At 34.4% G+C, this 22,945-nt stretch overlaps 1 protein-coding gene across 7 annotated transcripts in view; it reads right to left on the bottom strand.

Moving 5' to 3' along the window:
• Window positions 1-22,945, bottom strand: part of TASP1 (taspase 1) — a 219,565-nt gene that overhangs the window by 123,630 nt on the left and 72,990 nt on the right. For 6 of the 7 annotated variants that reach the window (XR_005655313.1, XR_005655314.1, XM_039874470.1 and 3 more), the window contains one exon: window positions 4,298-4,417. The exons of the other annotated variant lie outside the window; for it this stretch is intronic. Coding sequence is in view for 4 of the 6 variants with exons in the window: in XM_039874470.1 (XP_039730404.1) it covers window positions 4,298-4,417 (120 nt within the window). In the remaining 2 variants the exon portion in view is untranslated. The remainder of the gene's footprint in view (window positions 1-4,297; window positions 4,418-22,945) is intronic. 7 annotated transcript variants of the gene reach the window in all.

Raw genomic sequence — 22,945 nt, 5'->3', positions numbered from 1 at the left:
ACTGGAAGACATAGCAGCCCTCCCTAATACACAGAAACAAATACAGGGAGGCAGCCAAAATGGGGAGACAAAAAACATGTCCCAAATGAAAGAACAGAATAAGGCGCCAAAAAAAGAACTAAACAAAATGGAGACAATCTACCAGATGCAGAGTTCAAAACATTAAAAGGATGCTCGAAGAACTTAAGAGTAGATGAACTCAGTAAAAATTTTAACAAAGATACAGAAAACAAAAATAAAAATAGAAAACATAAAAAGAACCAGTCAAAAATGAAGAATACAATAACTGAAATGAAGAATACACTAGAAGGAATCAATAGTAGATAAGATGAAGCAGAGGATGGAATCAGTGATTTAGAAGACCTTCTAAACATCCATTCAGAACAGCAACAAGAAAAAAGAATCTAAAAAAAGTGAGCATAGTTTAAGGGGCCTCTGGACAACATCAAGTGTATCAACATTCACCTCATGGGTACCAGAAGGAGGAGAGAGAGAGCAAGAAATTGAAAACCTATTTGAAGGAATAATTATGAAAAACTTCCTTAACCTGATGAAGGAAATAGACATACAAGCCCAGGAAGCACAGAGAGTCCTAAACACCAAGACACATCATCGTCCAAATGCCCACACCAAGACACATCATCATTTAAATGCCAAAAGTTAAAGATAAGGATAGACTCTTAAAAGTAGCAAGAGAAAAGCAATTAGTTACCTACAAGGGAGCTCCCATAAGAATATCAGCTGATTTTTCCACAGAAACTTTGCAGGCCATTCATTTTCCACAGAAACTTTGCAGGGACTGACATGAAATATTCAAAGTGATTAAAAGCAAGGACCTACAACCAAGATTACTCTACCCAGCAAAGCTATCATTTAGAATCAAAAGACAGATGAAGAGCTTCCCAGGGAAGAAAAAGCTAAAGAAGTTCACCACCAACAAACCTGTACAAACCAATACTATGAGAAACATTAGAAGAACTTCTTTAAGAAGAGTATTACTTTAAGTGTAAATTACTTTATGATTACTTTAAATTAAGTGGATTAAATTCTCCAATCAAAAGATGGGGTGGCTGAATAGATAAGAAAACAAGACCCTTACATATGTTGCCTACAAGAGACTCACTCTAGATCAAAAAAGATATACAGACTGAAAGTAAAAGAATGGAAAAAAAATACTTTATTTAAAAAAAAAAAAGCATGGGTTGCAAAATTTATACCAGACAAAAGAGACTTTAAAACAAAGGCTATACCAAAAGACAGAGAAGGACCCAGTAATCCTACTTCTGGGTATTTATCTGAAGAAACCCAAAACACTTCTTCGAAGGGACGTGTGAATCCCTCTGTTCACTGCAGAATTACTTACAATAGCCAAGATATGGAAGCAATCTGGATGTCCATCAATGGATAATTGGATAAAGAAGAAGTGGTACATATATACAATGGAATATTAGCCATAAAAAAAAAAGAAAGAAATCTTGTCATCTGCAACAACATGGATGGATCTAGAGGGTATTATGCTGAGTGGCGTAAGTCAGACAAAAAGATAAATGCCACATGATTTCACATATATATGGAATCTAAAGAACAAAATAAAGCAGAAACTCATAGATACAGAGAACATTTTGAAGGTTGCCAGATGAGAAAGGGTTTGGGGGCAGGGAGTGAAAAAGCGGGTTAAGAGGTACAAATTGGTAGTTATAAAATAGTAATGGGAATGTAAACTACAGCGTAAGGAATATAGTCAATAGTATTATAATAACTATGTGTCAGATGGTACTAGATTTATTGAGGTGATCACTTCTTAAGTTATATAAATTCCTAATCACTATATTGTACATCTGAAACTAATATAATATTGTGTGCCAACTATAATTGAAAAATAAAATTATTTTTTAAAAAGGCTTCCTTCTTTTCAGTAGTAAAATTTTATTAAAGCTATTATCATGCAATAAATGTAGATCATATAAATGATATTTATCATATTACTATTTAATCTTCTCTGAGCCTTAGTTTCCTCTTTTATAAAACGAGGATAATAAAAACACTCATCTCATTATTTTATAGGGCCACATGAATTAACACAACTGTTGTACATAGCAAGCGACTAATAAACAGTAGCTAGCTATAGCTGTTATTACGAGAGCCTATGATAAGCAATTTAAATGCATTATGTCATTTAATCTTCTAGAACTTTGTAAGGTTGCTATTTACTCCCATTTACAGCAATGGAAAGTAGAGCTTAAAAGACATAGAATAATTTGTCCATAGTAAGGAGACTGGTAAATGGGAAGGTGAGATTAGAATAAAGGTTTACCTGAATCCAAAGTCCATACTCTTAACCACTAAACAGAACTACCTGTTCGTGTGTGAATAGGGTGAAGGCTGACAGGGTTCAAATATAATAATTCTGTTCTCATGTCACAGTTGTAAATTCTAATTATTATAGTAAGCTAAAGAAGCAAATAAGTTCTACTTCAAATTGCCATTTCACCATCTGAACGGTTATATATCTAGAGCAATGTAATATGCTAAAATTTTTAAATAGTTCATTTGTGCATTTAAATCTATTTTAAAGTATCTAGTTTTAGCACATTTTTTTAAAAAGTCTTTGCTTTTTAAAATAATGTGCTTGTGTATTTTCTTACATTCTGTCCTGATTGTCAGGAATAACAGGTTTTTACCTCTTACTGATGCTTACATTTTCCAAAATTATTATGTCTCCTTATCCAAGCAATATAATCCAATTAAGCAACTATATTTTCCTGTAAGCAATTTGACTTCTCTCCTCCACACCCTTCCTGACTTTTCAGCTCTCACAAACTGTGTATTCACAAAATAGCCAAGTGGAGCAGAAAGACATGTAAGTTTATCTCTTATCTCTTTTTTCAAGACAGTCCATCGTGCAGTGGCAGAATAGCTTCAAGATTGTTCGATGTAATATCCTGCTAACATACTCCAGAACTACCCTTGGTTCTGTTGTTGCTATTTTGCTAACCAAAACAAACAAAAAACAATGAAAAAATCATGGGAACTGCAATGCAATAAAGGTGGCTCTGTTGGTTTTTCTCTCTCCTTCTCTACCAAGACATACAAATCTGATATGCCGACTTTGGTTTTCTTATTCCAAATTTGACAAATACGTACGATTTTATAATGGGAAAAATACCATGACCAGACAAAGGCTTTTTGTAATGAGTTCAGAGCATTATACACATGTTGAGTAATCATTCTCCATAAATCCCCTTGTACAGTAAGTAGAAAAAGAGTTGCACAAAAATAATTATTTTTCCCTTCCCTTTCTCTCATAGGCTGTAAATGGCATGTCCACAAAAAAGCAAGTCAGAAAACAACACTTGGGGCTTCGCAAAGATGTCCTCCATGTGATCGATCACTCTGCTTCAAGCATTCACTAACCACTATGTCTAAAGCAACTATGATGCCAACTCCTCTTCAAAAATGAGAGACAAAGTACAAAGAGCAGCCAAGCAGTGCTCCATATGTAACATGAGATCCAAACACTGAGTTTAAACACACTCCTTGCAACTACTTTAACGGACTCCATAAGAGTGTCCAATTCATTTGTTCACTCAACAAATATTTATTAAGCCCACAAATAATGTGCCAAATTGGTTTATACTCAAAAAGCTTACTAGATCAAATGGATTGTTAAATTTCATTCTCCATATAGTCCTACAGTTTGAAGATGGGGTGGGGAGGGTGAAGAAGATGTGCAAGTGAACTGGAAATAAGTTAGTTGTACATAAATTAGACCCTCCTTGTATCTAGATTTCTTGGGTGGTATCATGTGTTGGTGACCTGAAATACTGGTTAGTCTATAAAATAGCTGAAATGCTTAATCAGAGGAGAAATTTAGAGGGTCAAAATGTTCCTTGAATGGAAGAAATACATAATATAACTAAAATCATTTTCCCACCTAAAAAGCAAACAGCAACATAGTCAAGTAGTTGACTCCTAAAGAGAATGACATTTGCAAAGAAACAAAATAGAAATCACGTCTACTAAATGCCTAGGCCAGTCCCAGACTGTTGAGAATAATAAAACATAGGATTACCAGTTGTAAAAATCAGAAAGAACCCTACTACTCTGAGACAGGTTGTTTTTTTTTTTAAGAATCTTGAAAAGGTATTTGATAATTTACACTACATAAATGTTAAAGAACAATGAAAGCATTTATTTTTTATAAAGAAAAAGATGTCTCTATGTTTTAAAAATTGTAAGCTAAAAAATTCCATGTTTTAACTTAAAAAGCTAGTTTTCAAACGCCTAAATTACTTACTTGCCCAACTCTCCCTGGATGTTTCAAGGCCAAGCCTCCACTGGAGACTGCAGCAGCAACATTGCCTTCATGGTCCACAACCACAGCGCCCACTGTGTCCAAAGTGCCTGAGTCGTTCTCCTATAGAGCGAAAGTAGCATGAGCATTCACTAAGCATGCTGTGTGACAATTTATATGACTACATAGCATTTTTCAGTATAATCATGACATTAAATCTGAGCTAATCCTTAAGTGGAACATTCCATAGTCTCCTATAATTATCTATTATCAAGTTGCCATTTAAATTCTGTTCAAGTCAAAATCTATTTTCCACTGAAAAATCCTGATCAAAAGCTTTTCTCTAATAACAAGCCTAATAAACCTTTCTAAGGGAGGGGGGAAATCAATTTAATATAAATTACAGTATATCGTAGTGCCTTCTTATTTTCATAGATTAAGTTCATGATTGAGATTTTGTAGAGGAAAAGATATGTGGCATAAATGAGCCAATGAATGCCATTATTGGTATTTTTAAAATATTATATACAAATTTCTAAAAGTAAGTAATATCATCAGCACAACAAATGAAGAGGATGATATTCACAATCTTGAAGTATACTATGCTATAGTTTTATTTTATAATTTCTTGCTTGCGAGAAAGTTTATGCCAAGCCCTTTTCTCTGCTTTATCAATATGCTTGCCAATTGCATGGCAGAAAACCCTATGTTCCTGAGAGGCATCTTTGTGTTACTGTGTCTTGTTCCAGGTCCCATATACTTAAGGTATTTCACGTGCAGTGACTACAAGCAGCTGTCTCCCTACCTTAAAGATTTCTGGGTCACCTGTGCAAGACAAACAAACTTTACACTATTGGATAAAAATCAGGATTAAAGAAGGCAAGAAAAAGTTTACATAGAAAAATATCTTTTTTATATATTAAAAAGGGCAACTACTGCCAGTCCTTAGGTTAATAGCAGTCATGGTAGTGTTCTTAACTAGGACAATGGTTTTCAAACTGTGCCCAGAACCCGAGGCCCCCTACCCTCATCCTCAACCCCATGTACACATGACACTCCTGGTTCAAAAAGAGCAGCCCCCCTCCTATGTGGTTTATGCTCACACTACTGAGTAAGACTTCATTTGTACTGAAGGATTCCTGGCTAAGAAGATTTTGAAGTGCCACACTAAGGCAATCCCCAGAAAAGTCCATGAGCACCTAGGGCCACCTCAGAAGTTGAGCAGTTTTGAAGGGGGTCATGAAATAATGGAAGCAGAATGCAAACAAATGATTTTTTCTTAAAGTAAACTGAAAAATTCAGAGGCAGAGTATGCCACAACAAATATCACAATAAGTCTGTTAGGACAAGGTACATCTAGATATTTACATTTCTTTGGTTCTTGCTCAAAATTCTGACTCCCCCTAACTATACTGTGACAATACTTACTTTCATTGAAAAGGTCTGACTGAAATGAATACTATATCCCTACTTTCCCTTTAAACCATAGCGGGGAGAAGTCTTGCCAATGGATCCCCATGGCCATGTCCCAGAACACCACAGTTCTGCTGGTGGTAGGTTACCTGACTTTCAAGGTAGTTCCCTAACCTGGCTGTAAACTCTCTGAAAAAGGTCTGATCCACTCTGTTTCATTGTGCACACGGCAGACATTCAGGACATACTTATTCATTAATTAGGAGGAAATAAAGTATATGTCTACAACTCTGGTGTCACAAAAACATGCCTAATAAGTGATGATACATGCCATGCCATCCTCATGTCAGGGTCTCAGCTTCCATCTCCTTTTATCAAGATTCAATTTCACGTAAATCCAGAGGATGCCACTATCTTAGGGAAGACTTAACAATAACTAGGTTCGCTCATTTATTATGAATGAAGTAAAGTTTACCTTCTTTGGTAGATAAGATTAAAAGTATCAAAGAAATGCATTAGACACATTTTATTAGAGAAGAGATGGGTAATCCTAAAGAGAAATGTACTTTTAAGGTGAACGTTTATTTCATTATTCTAAGAAATAATTCCTAAGTCTTCATATCCAAGCAACCACAGAGAGAAGTGTTTGTTCCTTATCCAGATGCCAAGACTTATGTCTTCTACAGGAGGGCTTCTAAAACTTTAATGTGCATACAAATCATCTGGAGAATCTGTTTAAATGCAGATTCTAATGGAGTAATCTGGTGTTGGTCAAGACTGTATATCTAAGAACATCCCAGTAATGCTGATGGCGCTGGTCTATAGACCCTACTTTGAGAAATAGGTCTACTAGCATCCAACAGGATTATTATCAGCCAAACGTCCGCTCTAATCGTTCTGAGGCAAATAATTTTACAGGCACAAATCTGCTGAAGGAGAACTTAAAACACTTAAGGCTAACATGTCAGCCTAAAAGATCTAGGCTCCATCTTGTTCAACTATCAATTAGCAGCATATCACCATGATTACATCACCGTGAACATACTACAAAGTATTTTAAATTATTGATATTCTACTAATTCTTCTAGAAATGAACAACTTTCATACTAATAAAAGACACTATAAAATAACTTCCCTCAATGACAACAAAAAAAGTCAAGAAACAGTATTTTTTATTAGTTGTTTTTTTTTATTAACTGAGACTGCTGATCCTACCCAAGCAGTCTATAAAACAGAAATTTTACTGCAGGGATACATAACATATATGCAGTGATATACAGTATCTATAAAACTATTTTCTTAGCATCTCAATCAGGGTATTGTGAACTATGAGAACTCATATGCCTAACCAAACTACTGTAGAAAGAGTCAAAAGGATTATACATAGATGGATTTACTGTAACTTGGTTCTTAAAAATGAAAAACCAAGCAAAAAATAGAGAATCCTGTTCCAAATTAAGCTAAATATTCCTAAGAGCTTGCAACACCTGCAAAAATCAGGATTACTCCATAAATATTCAAGAATTAGTTCACAGATTTCATATACTAAAAAGCAAATCTAAGGATGATGAAGTAATATTTAAGCATTTTTATGAAGTGTAGATAAATTGAATGAAAGACAAACATTGGTATTTTGGTCATAATAATTTCACAATGCTCATTTGTACAGAAATGAAATCTTAGAAAGGTTAAAAAACACATAATGACTGTTACTATACAGAACTACTATTATACTCTTACACTCCATAAATACTTAAAAGTACATGCACCACACAGATACACATGTACCTATTGTCCTTGACTGAAACACAGCATTTGCATTACTTCCTTGATAAAACTGTGACTAAAAAGCAACTATATGAACTATAGTTTTCTTCAGAATAAACACATGTATATAAAGTTGAAATAGTACATATGTTATGGAAAACACTGAAATGAAACTTTCTTGAAGTAACCAATAACCAAAAATTAATACCCATAAAGAACCACTGGTTAAGGACAGTAAACCTAAGATATACTGGAGCTGAAAAGAATAGTAAGGAAATTAACCACTACTGAGTTTTTATTTTTCTCTGTTCCAGACTGGAGATGACTGTTATACAGGTATCATAAGAATTAAATTAATAAACACATGTAAACTACTTTAAAAGGAATAAATCTCTTAAAACAAAGTTTAGGTACTTTCCACAAGAAAATTAAACCTCTAACCTGTACTCTTAATTCTGAAATTTGCCAAGAGACACCATCTATCAGTTACTTTTCATTAACTTGGTCTTTCTTCTGTAGAGAATTTTTCAACATCAAATAGCTAAAAACATGGGTAATATCTCAAATGTGTAACTGCATCCTGAAACTGGCATATGGCAGAACTGTCCTGAATACAATAATAAAAGGAGAATTATACTTTCTGAAAATACGCCAAACCTTCCTAATGCACCTTTGTTAGGTTTGTGAGCAGCATTATAATTGGCATGAGTGTACGGTTGAGAAAAGCGGATGACTAAAGTCTTCCATGACAGTATAGCAATGCCAGTATAAAGCTTTGCCATATTTAAGTATCCTGAGAATGAAATGATAGCTCTGGCTACAGAAGACCCAAATCTGGCTCCATGTCTACCTCCCACACACCAGCCCCTAGAATGGGGCCTCTGTGGGCTCAGGTGTGTATAAACAAAGTATGATTTAGCTAAAATTATTTATCCTCATTTATCTGGTTTAGCTGAAACCAAAGAAAAATTGGATACAAGAACATCTAGTGATCTTTCTCTTCTCTCTGTAAAATCACCCTTCTGATGTCCACTGCTATGAAAGAGATTTCTTGAAAACTACAGTCAAGACATCTATTCTTAAATAATATTTTATTTTCTTTGTTTAATAAATATGCATTAAATATCTTTGCAGCACTATACAAGTCAGTGTCAAACATATCTACAACAGAGAAAAATTTGTATTTCATAAAAAATTTTGTTATTTTTCCCTAAATCACTCAACAAAAGCTAATAAACATTTTTAGCTCAAAATAAAAATAAAGTGGGTTAATCATGCTTTTAGGAGCATTACTATATCTAGATTACAGCTTTAATTATAAATTCACACTATAACAAAGTTCCAGAAGATTATCTAAAAATTCTAAACTCTCAAATACAGCAAAGGACAATGTTTTCCAACTGGCAGAATTTTCATACAGAGCTCTGGGGCTTGCAACATTAAAAATGGAAAATGGCAATGTTTGTTTTTTTAATAATCTTTCAAATAATTAATTATGGGCTTTTTCTCTTCAAAATGAAAGTCTGAGAGCTTCAGACGAACATATTGATGACTTAAATTATTAGATATCTGAAAAGAAACCCCAACAATGGTAGTTTTCTACAACTTTAAATCATTTTTACTCTTTTTCATGTGTTGTTTAATTAACATTATTTAATTTATACCCATAAAGTACCACTGGTTAAGGACAATAAACCTAAGATATACCGTAGTTGAAATAAAAACTAAGGAATTTAAGAATGATGGTAATTCTGACAAGCTCCTTCATGTAATATTAACTAGATCATTAAATTGTATTCATCTGATCAAAATAGTTATAAGACACACTTCAATGACTTCAAAAATCAGTTTAAAATATAATAATGAAGATATCCAATTTGGCTTCTTATCTTTCTGAAATAAATATTAATTACAATTTTAAATTTTAAAATCAAAAATTTTTAATTCTAAATTAAGTAAATATACACCTTGTTATGACCCAGCAATTAAACCCCTAAGTATTTATCCAAAAGAAATCAAAGTATACGTGACAAAACGTCGAGAATGTTCATAACACTTTTAACTGCAACTGCCAAAACCTGGAAACAACCCAAATGTCTATCAAAAGGGGAATGAGTACACAACTTGTGATATAGGCAACAGTGAAGGACTGCTCAGCAATTAAACGAAACTAGTGATATGTGCAATAATATGAAAAATATTTTCAGACACACACTGAATAAAAGAAGCTGGAAACAAGAGAGTACAAAATATATGATCCCAATTTTATTAAGTTTTAGAACAGGTAAAACTCCCTGTGGTGAAAAAGAACCAGAAAAGAGGTTGTCTTGGGATAGGGGCATTGACTATGTAGGGGCATAAGAAAACTTTTTGGACTAAAGGAGATATGTTACGTGTTGGTAGGGATGTGGGTTACATGGTTGTAGACAGATGTCAAAATTCATGGAACTATACAATTAAGATGTGTGCATTTCACTGTATGTAGGGGTAAAACTTTAAAAAATCAATAGCTGATGTATTTCTCTTAAAGTACACAACCAAGAATTCAAAATATCAGGACAAAAAAAAATTTCCAACACTTTCTTAATAGTATAACACATTTATATTTATATAACATTTAACACACATTTGATTTCAACGGTAAGCAGGAGCGGGTGGTGAAAAATATAAAAGATAGTAAAAAAAATGGATGAGAGAAAATCTAATGTATGTCCAACTGAAAAAAATAAACAGAATAAAGAAGACAAAATATTTAAAGAGAAAATGGCTCGAATATCCCCTAATTGATGAAAAAAAATGCAGAGCTCCAGAAAGCCAGAGAGAGGAAAGAGCATGACGCAGAATTTCTGGAAGCTCAACAGAAGCCAGAAGACAGTAGGATGATATCTTCAAGATACTCAGAGAAAAGTAACTATAAACCTAGAAATGGGCACCCAACAAAATTACCTTTCAGGAACAATAATAAAATAAAGACAGACAGAAAGATATACATACGTACATACATACATACATACATACATAAAATGAGTTTACCACACTGCATCCTCCCTACTACCTACTCATGAACAAACCTAATCTCTCTTTCCTAGCTCTGTTTACTTCCACAACATCTCATCATCTTCTAAAATATACAATTTACTTTCGTATTATTTAAATTGCCAATCTCCATCACAATATTGGAAGCTCCAAGAAGGCAGTAATCTTCATGTTTTATTCATTAAATATGCTAAGTACCTAGAGAAGTACTTAGCACCTCTTAAGTACTCAATAAATACTTGTTGACTGAATGAATGAATGAAGAAATAAATGATATACTTCAAGTAGAAGGAAAATAATTGTTACGGCGTAAGTGTCTGAGTCCTCCCAAAATTCACATGTTGAAATCCTAACCCTCTAGGTGATAGTATTAGGAGGTGGGGCCTTTAGGAGATGATTAAGTTATGAAGGCAGAGCCCGTATTAATTGAATTAATGCCTCTACGAAAAGAGGTCCCAAGAAAGCCCCATTTACAGCAAAAAGATGGCTATCTAGGAATTGTACCCTCACTAGACACCAAATCTACTTGCACCTTGATGTTACACTCCCAGCCTCCAGAACTATGAGAAATAAATTTCTGTTGTTTATAAGCTCCCCAGTCTATGCTATGTTGTTATAGCAGCCCAAACAGACTAAGACAATAATCCAAGAAGGATAATCAGGCATGAAACAAGAAATGGATAAACAAATAAAATGGCAAACCTGCATATCAATCAAAACTAATACTGTTTTTAAAATTAATAATGTGTTATTAGGATGTCAGTTGGGTTTTTATATCTGACTATATGTTATTTATAAGAGATATATCTAAAGCACAAGGATATGAAAAAGTTGAAAGTAAAAAGGCAGAGGTGGAGAAAAAGAGATATGCCAAAAAGATACCAATCCAAACAATGTAGCTATATTAATAAGCAAAATAAGTTTTAAGATACAAATAATTAAGAGAGATAAAGAGACTCTACATGGCAAATGCTGAAAGTTTATAGTCACCAAGGAGATATAATTCTGAATTTGTATGTACCTAAAAAGAACAGCCTCAAATAGCAAAAACAGACAAACAAGGAGAAATTGATAAACCATATCTCATAATGAGATATTTCAACACATTTCTCTCAATTATCACAAATAAACAGAAGACCTGATTAATACAATAAAAAGCTTGATTAGATGGCCGTTCACAGAATTCTGTTCCCGACAATTAGAGAGGAAACATTCTTTTCAAGCGTATATAAATATCCACAAAAACTGATCATACGCTAAACCATCAACTAAATCACAACAAATTTCAAGAAATAATATCAAACAGAATATACCCTCTGACTACAATACCTTTAAGTTAAGAGTCAATAAAAATAAATAAAATTTGGGAGTTAAAAAAGAAAATATACTTCTCAATAACATGGATCAAACAAGAAATCTAAATAGAGCAAAAATAATGAAAGATAATAAAAGTATTACATTTCTAAACTTGTGGGACACAAAGTAGTACTTATAGGAAAATTTACACGCAAAATGTTGATATTAGGAAAGAAAAAAAATTAATAGGCTTAGTGTCCAACTAAAAAAGTTAGAAAGAGAACAAGATATTTGGTGACGGACAGAGGAGTAGGGTATTGGGGGACTGGGAGAATAGGGTACAGGGTTAAAGAAGTACAAATTTTTAGTTGATAGATGGTCAAGGGGATGGGGAGCATGGCATAGGGAATGCAGTCAGCATTATTATGACGGCTAGGTGGAAGGTTGAGGGAGAGAGCAACTGGGGGGGGATCATTTTATGAATTATATAGATGTCTAACCAATGTACTGTATACTTGAAACTAATCTTAAAAAAATTTTTTTAAAGAAAGAACAGGATGAACACAAAGGGAAAGGAGAAAACAAAGATAAAAAATCAGAGAAAGAGAAATAAACATTAAGCAAAGAGATCAGAAAAAAAAAAATTGGTTCTGTGAAAAAACTACTTGTTGAATGGATGAACTGAATGAATTAAATCTGAAAGGCAATAATTTTCTCTGCATATCACGTAAATCTCTACAAAGGCCCAGCAGGCCCTCCTACCTTCTCTACCAACAGGACCTTTGTCTCTCTGGAGTAAATAGCAGAAACTGGCATTCCAGCCTTACTCTCACTTTGTCCAAAGCAAATATGTCTCTCATATCCCTTCTCCCACCCCACATCAAGACACTGCCCTTCTTCAAATAACTCCAGAAAAGTTTCTCAAATAACTCCAGACAAGTTTCCTGAATGGCCTCCCCGACCACATAGGAAGCCCTGTGCCTAAAAGTCCAACCTAAAACACGTAGTTCCTCTCCAGGAAGACTCTTTATACTCTGGCTTGTTCTGGGATCTTTTGTAGCTTGTCTTGTCCCTCATCCACATATAAGCAGCAACTAACAAAGTGTCGTAAATATTTTTTAATTGAACCTCATTAATTAAACTCTGTGCCCTATAAAACCGCATCTTGCTCAATTTATATACATGATTCAGACTCAGCCTATCTTCAGCAGTTTTACTATTACCTCACGTTTCTGATTATTTCATATTTAGAGCTTCCCAAATATAATGCTTTTGCACATCACTCCTAAATACCTTTTTTTCCCCCAAAAGCATGTCCTTAAACAACTGCTGTGAAATCTCTGGCTGGTCCCCATAACAACCAATAAGTTCAGACTCATTTCTCACAACATGAGAGTGATCATCATCTCAGGAGGTTTTGCATGCCCTTTGGTCTACTATTCAAAATAAACTTCCAAGACTCTTACTATCAAATGTTAAACCTCTCAGTTTATCTATAAAGAAATTATGTCTTGATATGGGTCACACATGCCTCCATTCAATATTTTCTTTTGGTAACACTTCTTTACTGCCTTCCCATCCTCTTAGGTCATCTGGCACCAGATCACATTCTTCTCATTTTTGACTAACCAATTCGGCTTATTTAACTGCAAATTGCTTCCCTATAAGCTCTAAGTAATACTCTTACTATACTTTAGCTTTAACTTTGCACTTTCCACTGGACAGCTGGTCATCCTTCACTATCTTAAACTCAGTCATCACCATCTGGGAAATGTGTTCAAGGAAGAAAGAGGGAATCAAGATTATCTGGCAGTTGCACTTGATAGAGGCACATATACATAGGACTTCCACGACAGAGATAGCACGATTTGCTACTAGCTAATATTTACTAATAGGCTATGAACTTCATTACCTGGGCAGATTAAAAAACACATAAATACATAAGCTAAGACCTTGCTAATTAAATAGACAGCAGCAAAGTCTCTTTAATAAGAGCAGGCAACCTTTTTCAATTTAGTTGTCCAATTTGGCTCTTTTCAGGAACACCTGGTCGTGGTCTGGACCTCTGCTCTTTCTTTCATTTCAGGGCATACATTTACCTTCTCTGGATAAAATTACACTTTTTCTTTTAAATACCAGAGCTCCACTCGCCTTTGAACTGAGTCTTAAAGCAGTGGGGAATAACAGATAAAGGACTAAAAGGTAACTTGAACAATCTGGAGTCTATTCCTGCCAATGAAACACCGTGACAATTGGGATGGATCATTTAACCTGGATTTAAATTCAACCCTCTCCAGATTCAAGAAATATATGACATCTAATTTAATAACACAATAATAAGTTACTTTATTTGATGAGATCTTTAAGGTACAGCAGTATCTATTTGACTATACAATTAAGAATATACTCACAAAAAGAGAAATTATTTCAAAATCATAAATACATAACTACTAAAGATAAGCATATTAAAAAGCAAAGAGAAAAATGCCCATATACTTTTTCTTCTTTTATTCCTCAATAGCTTATAATCTTATTAGAAAATAGCAATAAATCAAAGAATTACAAAGAGCAGTAAAGGAACTAAATATATTTTGATGTAAAATACAATCTAAACTAATTATGATAGTATATCTTAGAAATTCTAATGCCATTTAAATGAACCTCAATCATGTTTTCAGAGACTCCCAACACTCAAAAGTCTGTGTTTAATGCAACTAGCCACCAGGATAGACCACATACATATTTCAAAATATTCTCCGTATTTGCTCCTACATACAATTAACACAAATAGAAGTAGTCAGACATTCAGGGGAGATTTGGGCTATGGACTTAATTTCTATATAGTCTATTTTACTTTACTAAATTCTGTGGACAGTTGAATATTATCAACTGTCATGTCCTCACAGGCATAAGAAGTTGTCAAAACCAGAGTTTGGTCTGACAGGAAAGTGTATTTTTAGTGTTACACATTTTATTTTTTTGAATACCGTAAAATGGAACATGCATCACCAGCTGCTCCACCTTGCCAGACTGCCTCACACATTTAGGCTACCTGTCTGGCCCCCATAAGCATATGAGTTTGAAATTGCTGTCCTGCAGAAACTTTAGCACAATCAAGCTTATCTACTCACATACTTCCAGACCTAGGACTTTCTCTTTTCTCTGCACTTACACATCTACGTCCCATCCTTTATTCAAGACCCAGCTTAAATTCCTCTTCTTCCATAAAGCCTACCATGAGAAACTTAGTGAGCTAAAAGTGGTTTCTACATCCTAACTCTTGTAGCTCTGATTGATGGTTTCATTCTTTTAGTGTATATCAAATGGCATGATTTCTGTTTACGGTTTAATATAATGGACCAAATACAATGGTCAGGGCCTAGATGTCTTTGCTCTATTTACTCCCTAAAACCTAGTTAAATATCTATAAATAAGCACTCTATACATGTTTGCTGGTGATAACGTTGAAGTCAAAGATAAAATAAGTACTGAAAAGAAAAACCAACAATTCCATGAGGCCATGACCTCTGGTGGAAACATCACTCAGAGCCTGTGTACTTGCTGGTGACTTGCTGGTGAATGCCTCATAACCTTAGGCTACACAGATCAATGGAGCAATGAAAATATAACAGTGCCTATTCTTGGGCAAATGACCCAAAATGACCACAGAAGAGATGATAATACTTGTAAAATTAAAATGCTCTCAACACAGGAAAACACACACACATACACACACACACAATCACAAGCTTCATAAACCTTTCTTAGTTTGTAAGGCGATCTCCATTTCCATTCTTTTCTGTCCCTCCTTGGAAAATCACATAACCAAAATAAACAGGTGCTAGAAAATGGGTAGAAATTCTTGTTGTGGTGAGGGGTCATTCTTTTTCCTAGAAAATAAGACAAGGTCTAGAAGTGCATTTATGAAACTGCCATTTTATCTACATAACAGGAAAGAGATTCAGTCAAGTTTCTCTAGATGGGCACGCCCCCTTGTGGGCACTTCCTGCCTCACCTCTTTGGAATGGTCAGGTGAGATTGTAGGCTGTTTCAAGGTATTATTTCCTGACAGTCTTTTCCGTCACTTATTTATATAGTACCTTTAGATCAATACAATATTGAGGAAGTGCAATAATATTATCAGTAATATTTCAAATAACTTAACTCTCTTCTTTCATCATATCCCCAGATGCAAGCTTATTGTTAAAAGTGAAGCACAGCTTTGGAGCAATGTATACTTGAAGCAATTAAATAATAGATTTAAACTTATCCTGAAAGACCATAAGATTTACAATTAAAGAAAATAACAATGTTTCTCTCAAAATTAATATTAAAATCATTAATTGTAAATGTTTAAGTTAGTAATGTGTACTGAATGAAGGCACTGTTTCTAGGCATTGTGCTAAGTATAAAAAAACCAAAATGTTCATGCCTCCATAAGCTTACACAAATATGATAAAATAACCACACACAGCAATCTCAAAATGGTAAATGTGTAGATAATTCAATTCAACAAGTATTTATTGAATGTCTATAACATGTACTAAGTAAAAGAAAGAAATATGTTCTAATGGATGACATTCAAGCTGGTTGTTGAAGAGGACTTAGATTAGAATTTCAGTAAGCAGAAAAGTGCCTGGTATTTCATTATTAATTATTATTTATTCCATGAAGGGAAAAAGACATGAGCAAAATCTTAGAAGTGAAAACTTTCAGCAAATTCATGAAAAATCAATAGAGAAACATATTTAGTAAGAGAAAAAGATTATTCCAAAAGAGAGAGAATGGAAAAGTTGGTTGGGTCCAGGTTTCAAAAGGATTCATAAAGTCAGGTTAAAAAGTTTTGAGTTTTAATCTACACACAGTAAACATTCTATTAAAGTTTATTCCAGGAAAACGCAAGACCAATGCAGGTATTTTTAAGGAAATGTATCTTTGGATAATACATAGGACTAAAGAGGAACAGAGAAAGGCTAGAAACAGGCAGGGAAGCCAGTTATAAAGATATTACAACCGTCCAACCATCAAAGGTGAAAAGGAATGGACTTGATAGTGCTAAATGTACCCAAAAGAAACAGGCAAAAACTAAAGAACAGTGCATGTATTCATTAAACAAATGTTTACTAAGCACTTATATGCCAAGCTAAGAAACCATGGGAACTATTACAGATACAATTCCCGTCCTCCTAGAACCTGCACTCTAGTGGAAGAGAAACACATCGAACGACCACACTAACACAGGCAGTTAGAGTGGCATGACAGCTTAAAATGAGAGAGGGCAAAGGAGAGACAATATTCCGGGGCTCTGGAATCATAGGAACAAAAGACTTGGCTCAGGAAAACCCTTGATGAACAACATGACCCAGAAAGGGAGTAAGATAGCAAAGGGTTGGAAAGAAAGGCACTTGCTCTCATCAAGCCCAGGGCTCTGTTAAGGAGTTACACTTTATTTTTAAGAACAGTTGGAACTGCCTGAAGAGTTAAAACAAGGGCATGACAAAATCAAATTGCATTTTTCAATGGTTCCACGAATACTGTGTGTAGAACTCACTAGATGAGGCAACAACACTTATGGGCACATGGGTTAGAATGCTACTGCAGTAGTCCAGGAGTGATGAAACTTGACTCTAGACATGCTGAGTTTGCGTATGATGGATCTAAGAAGTAAACTATGTAATAAGCAGTTGGAATCGTTTAAGGCATGAAAAGGGGGTAGAAATATAAATTTAGATTCATCTATTTAAACAAAGTTTCATTAAATGGGTGCTATGTTAGGTGCCTTTGGACAATGACATTCTGGAGCAAGGAGAAAAGAGCTCCAGTCTACCTAGAGGAGAACTAAATTAGTGAAAGTGGATATGAAGTTATTAACTGAATGCAATCATGCAATTCCCAACTCTTCTGGAATGTTCTGTTTATTTAACCAATGATAACTAAGCAGGTGCTTTTCTAAGCTCACTGTGACATTTAAGCAGAACAAAGCAATGATTCTCAAATGCTGGTCCAACATTACCTATCCATGCAGATTCTGATTCAGTATATTGAGAGTAGAGTCTCCGAATCTGTAGTTTTAAAACTCCCCAGATGAATCAAATGGTCAGCCAGGTTTAGGAAACACTAGAATAAAGAATCTCTTAATGAGAGGATCAAGGAGGTTTGAACAAATTCCATGATGCCCACAAAAATATATTAGAGAATTACCAAGCTGGAAAGAATCGTGGTAATTATCTGGTCCAGCATGCTGACTTTACTGCTGAGGAAAATAAAATCTAGAGAGGCTCCATGTTGGTCCAAGGTCTCTGGGTTAGTTAATGGCAGACCTAGATTAGAAGGCCTAGTCCACTATACTCCATCTCTCAGCCTGTCCTACTCCCACCACTCCTTAAGTAATCCCAGCCTCAGGTCTTGAATTCTAAAATAGCTCCTGACTCTTCATTCAAAATCTTCTAGGCTGATTAGGGAAGAGGTGACCCAATCAAGCCTTCAAAGATTCACTAATAGTTTTCCTTCAACCTAATTATTTGTTTTTAATTATTGATCTCTGTGTGTGTGTGTATACACGCACACATACACAATTGTCTTTTTATGCACTGGTTTATTCTGTTAGTCTTATAGCTATGCATGTGTCAGCATCACTATGTGATGGGTCAACTCAGGTCACTAGCGCATGGTAATACCATATGAGGATATTTAAAAGTTCTGACTTAAAATCTAATGCTCTTAACATCACAGTCTGAGCCAATTCCCAGACAGGAAAGCTTCTATACAGTCCCTATTAAATTCCATTCACCGAAAGTATTTCCTGTTAGGAAAGCTACAACACAGTGCCTTCTACACTATATACAAGAGCAACTGAAACTATTCCAACAATAATGAGGGAATGCTCCTTTTCCCCTCCACTGATTGCATTAAACACTAAAATTTAAAAGAGGTTCTACAGAGCTGTTGAATACTAAAAATTGAGAGAAGATTTATAAGACTGACAATATCTGAAGTCAATTTATAACAAGCCTCCTGGAAAACCACAGGTTCCTTCCATTACAAAATAAAAACAGCAGTCAAGATTTGCTAACCACTCAATCTTGCCTCAATCTTATCTCACTTATAACTTTAAGAGTCAGTATGTATTTAAGGCATAGCTGAGTGTGGGTTTAAGGAAGACTTGGGAAGAAACCCAACCTACCAGCTTTTGAATCTTTATATGAGAACTTAGACGTTTTTCCTGAAACAAGGGGAAAAAATACTGCAATTGCCCAACTATCAGGGGCTGAGAGTTCTGGATTTTAGGTAACTGATTAATTGACATAAAGAACTGCAAACCATAGACAAGTAAAGAATTCCCATCAAGTTATACTGCAAAGGAATTCTCATCAGGCTCCATTACCTATCTAAATGTATGAGGTGGTGGTAATCTGATAATACATTTATTTAAGTCACTGACCTACCTACTTATTTATATGTAAATTCTATAGGCTTATTCAGTAATCAAGATAGTCTTAGGTAAGACAAAAGTAATTTTTAAAATATTACTTACGAGTCAAATAATTTCAAACAGAAGATAATCATTCCATGGGATGGATTTTTAGTTTTATGAAAAACCTTAAATATATAAAGTATATTTCTTTATGTAAAGAGGAGTCAAAGAAATTTCCTAACTTCTTTTTACTCATATATCTATACATTAACCATCTTCTTGAGAAACACACCGAAACTCCAAATTGAGTAAATTTCTATAAAATACTAATTACTCCTTTCTCTACACTTATAATGCACAGATATGTACACAGTACAAATAGAACAATCTGAGGAAAACATGTTGTTTTGTGTGCATTTATTGTCTTTGATCTTAGCCTACCTCTCACGCAAAAATACAGTGATTTAGTATGATACAGTTAAGCGTTTACATAATAATTTCAAGATGGTGGATAAAAGGGAAAAATGTTACCCACAATATACTTCAAAAGAATAGAATATATTTATATGAAGCACACAAAGCAAGGCCCAACATTTCCTTTCTGAAACATGTGGCCAATTTGATGTCCCTATGTGGTGGCTAAAGAACACAAAATTAAAAGTTGTAGCATCTCTTTAGAGTGGTTTTGAACACACAACATTGTATAAAGCATTGCAAAATTTTCTAAACTTGTTCATTAGAAATTAAAAAATGAAAGATATCCACACAATGGAAAAGGTCTGATTATCTTTCATTTCACTACCCTATATAAGAACTGCTTTACCTAAAAAAGCAATGAAATTAATTGAAAACTTAAATTACTTCATAAAAGTGGTGGGAGGAGGCAAAGAATTCTATGTACATTCAACTGTAAAATCTGTTATTAAAGAAAAAGACATGGAAACTATTTCAACAATATGCTTGTGAAAAATGAAGAGGAAAAAAAGGTTTGAAACATCAAAAATGTTGAGATCAAACAATACCCTCAACCTCTTTTAATACTCTAAGAATAAAAGAGTCCCTTCCAGTAATATCCAGGGCTAGCTGTCTGAAACTGATATTTATGAAATCTAGATTATGGTGTGCATTGAGTCTGTTTGTTTTCCCTATGTGAGCATCTCCTCTTTGTAGAAATTCAGTCCTGTGGCATAAGCCAAGAACAGCATTTGGCCAACAAGATAACCACTTTATTCCAAAAGAAAGGTTTCCTTATTCAAACATGATAAAGATTAATACCAACACAAGTACCATTTCCTTTTTGTATCAAAACAAAGCAAAAAATAAACTTAAAACACGTCATCGCTTCATCACATATACCACAAGGATTATTGGTAAATATTCTAACAGCAATGAGAGTCCATGGCAATACTGCCAGAAGAGACCCAGACACCAATTTGCAGAAATTACAAAAGCCCATGTTGAACTACACCATGAATATGTGACCAGCAAAACTCAGTCAAAGGAAACCACAGAACAAACAGTTGTTTCCCTTACAGAAACACAGTCCTCACTTTGCCTAATTCCAATAAATATGCATTTTAGTTACCATAGCTTAGTTAAATAATACCAGTCACTCAATAACATGGTTCAAATTTCAGTTACCATGGTATATTAACTATAATTGCCTAAAGTACAAACTTCACTGGTAGCTCTTGAGCTCACAGATCACTACATAAGCATCAGGTGGTCATTGTGATCAGTAACTATCTGTCATTTCTTCTGAAGTCTGTCAGTGATGAGTCACTGTGCACAGACAGCAAGAGTGTAGCTGTACTGCCTCCTTGTCTTCCACATGGAATTTTACGAAAACTGATAATCAAAAAAGGGAACCGGCCAACAAAGATGAAACTGAAGCAAAGAAACGAAAAGTGATGATGTTGGAAGCGAAATGCTAATAAAAAATATATGAAGTTATAGAAGAAATGTTCGACCGTGGGAATGTTCGACAATGCTACCATTTAAGAGACTCTAGACCAACAGTCAGAGAAACTCAGTGAAGAAAAACATATCAACATAAATAAGGAACGTTGTTGTGACAAAAAGGATGAAGATATCCAAGAAGAAGTGGCACTGGCAAAAAATTTGACTTGAAAGAAACTCTGGGAGGTATTTTACAACATGGAAAGAACAAAGGATAAAATGTTGAAAGCTAATTCTAAAACTAAAAAGGAGTTTGACAGTTCACCATGACATAAAAAAATGCTCACTCCATATCGTAAGTTATATGATAAGAAAGCAAGCACTATTCAAACTCTTGACAAGTTCTTTTCCACACAGAAATAAAACACTTTAATTCTTAATGCTTTTAATTTAGTGTTTTAAATCAGTGTACTAAATAAATATTAGTTTTACTTACTTTTGTTTTTTTCTCTATCCATTTATAACCAATAATATGAGTTTTTAGTGTTTTGCCAAAATAAAGGTCATAGAACAAGCATAAGTTTTTGCCAGTAAGACCTCTTTGCACGGTTGCAGCTTATCCAGTCATTTTTATGGTCCAGCACTACTCTGCAAAGTATGAACTGTTTGTACACCATAAGGAAAATAAAAGGATAAAAGAAAAATCCATAAGAGGTGGGTCCTCCCAGAGAGGGGAGTGGAACAGAGACTAAACAACTATAATTTATATTACACAATACTACAGTTTAGTAATCTTTTCCATCTCCAGTATGTCTTCCAAGTTACACATGCACAAAAAAAAAATGCATGGATGAAACAGAGAAGCCAATTACTAAGAATGGACATTTACTAAAAATTTATATTCCTCATCTTTTTATATATTTTAAAATCCATAAATCCTGAAAGTCAAGACAAAATGTGTTTTTATTTGATTCATGTGTAGATAGATTAGCCACTTAACACAATATTGGTTTACAGTAAAAAGGGACATGTTAATTCTGGAGAAGGAGATGAAAAAGAACTTTCTCAATTTCTGCTACACACTGCAAATTACATACCTAATAACCACAGTCCTTCTCCTCCTCTGACAACAAAACCTATTTTGTTTGGGAAGGCAATGTGTCCAGTAGCAAGCCATGAGCTAAGAGATAGTAATTAAAACAATGCACTCAATTTCCTAGGCTCCCTTGCAGCCAGGAATATCCACGTGATCAAATTGTGCCCCTTTTCCACTACCCTCCAAAAGGTAACTACAGAGAAGCCTACTGAGGGAGATTCTGAACAACATTTGCATCCCAGGTAAATAGTGTAACCAACAAACAGCACTACCAGGCCTTAGTCAATGCTGGCTAACCAAACTATGCTGAAACTGTACACACAGGACAGGGAGAGAAAAACTAAATACAGGTTGACTTAGAAAATAGCTGTTTGTCCTTTCCTGTCATATTTCTAAAAATTACTATACTTCTTCTTAAAAATTATAATTTTCTGCCCAATTGGTTCATTATCTGGTGTTCTTTTCTTTCTGGGAGCATGTTTTATTATCTTTACTATTAGAAACAAGGTCCACTAAGGTTATACAGCAAACATCTATAAAATGAAGCCTCTGGCCAGCATCCTTCCTTAAAGGCAAGGGACTGTGTCCCAGTCATTTTGGTAGGCCAATGTCAATCACAGAGCTTTGTACACATTAAAGTTCTTATACTCTGGGTCTTAAAACTATTTTTCTTTCATTTAAGAAGTCTAAAATACTCCATTTGAATCATGCCTGAATTCAACCTTTCCAC

The sequence above is a fragment of the Pteropus medius genome, unplaced genomic scaffold, assembly GCF_902729225.1.
Source record: "Pteropus medius unplaced genomic scaffold, Ma_sr-lr_union100, whole genome shotgun sequence".
Lineage (NCBI taxonomy): Eukaryota > Metazoa > Chordata > Mammalia > Chiroptera > Pteropodidae > Pteropus > Pteropus medius.
Note: the sequence above shows the minus strand (reverse complement) of the source record. Positions and strands in the feature narration are given on the sequence as shown.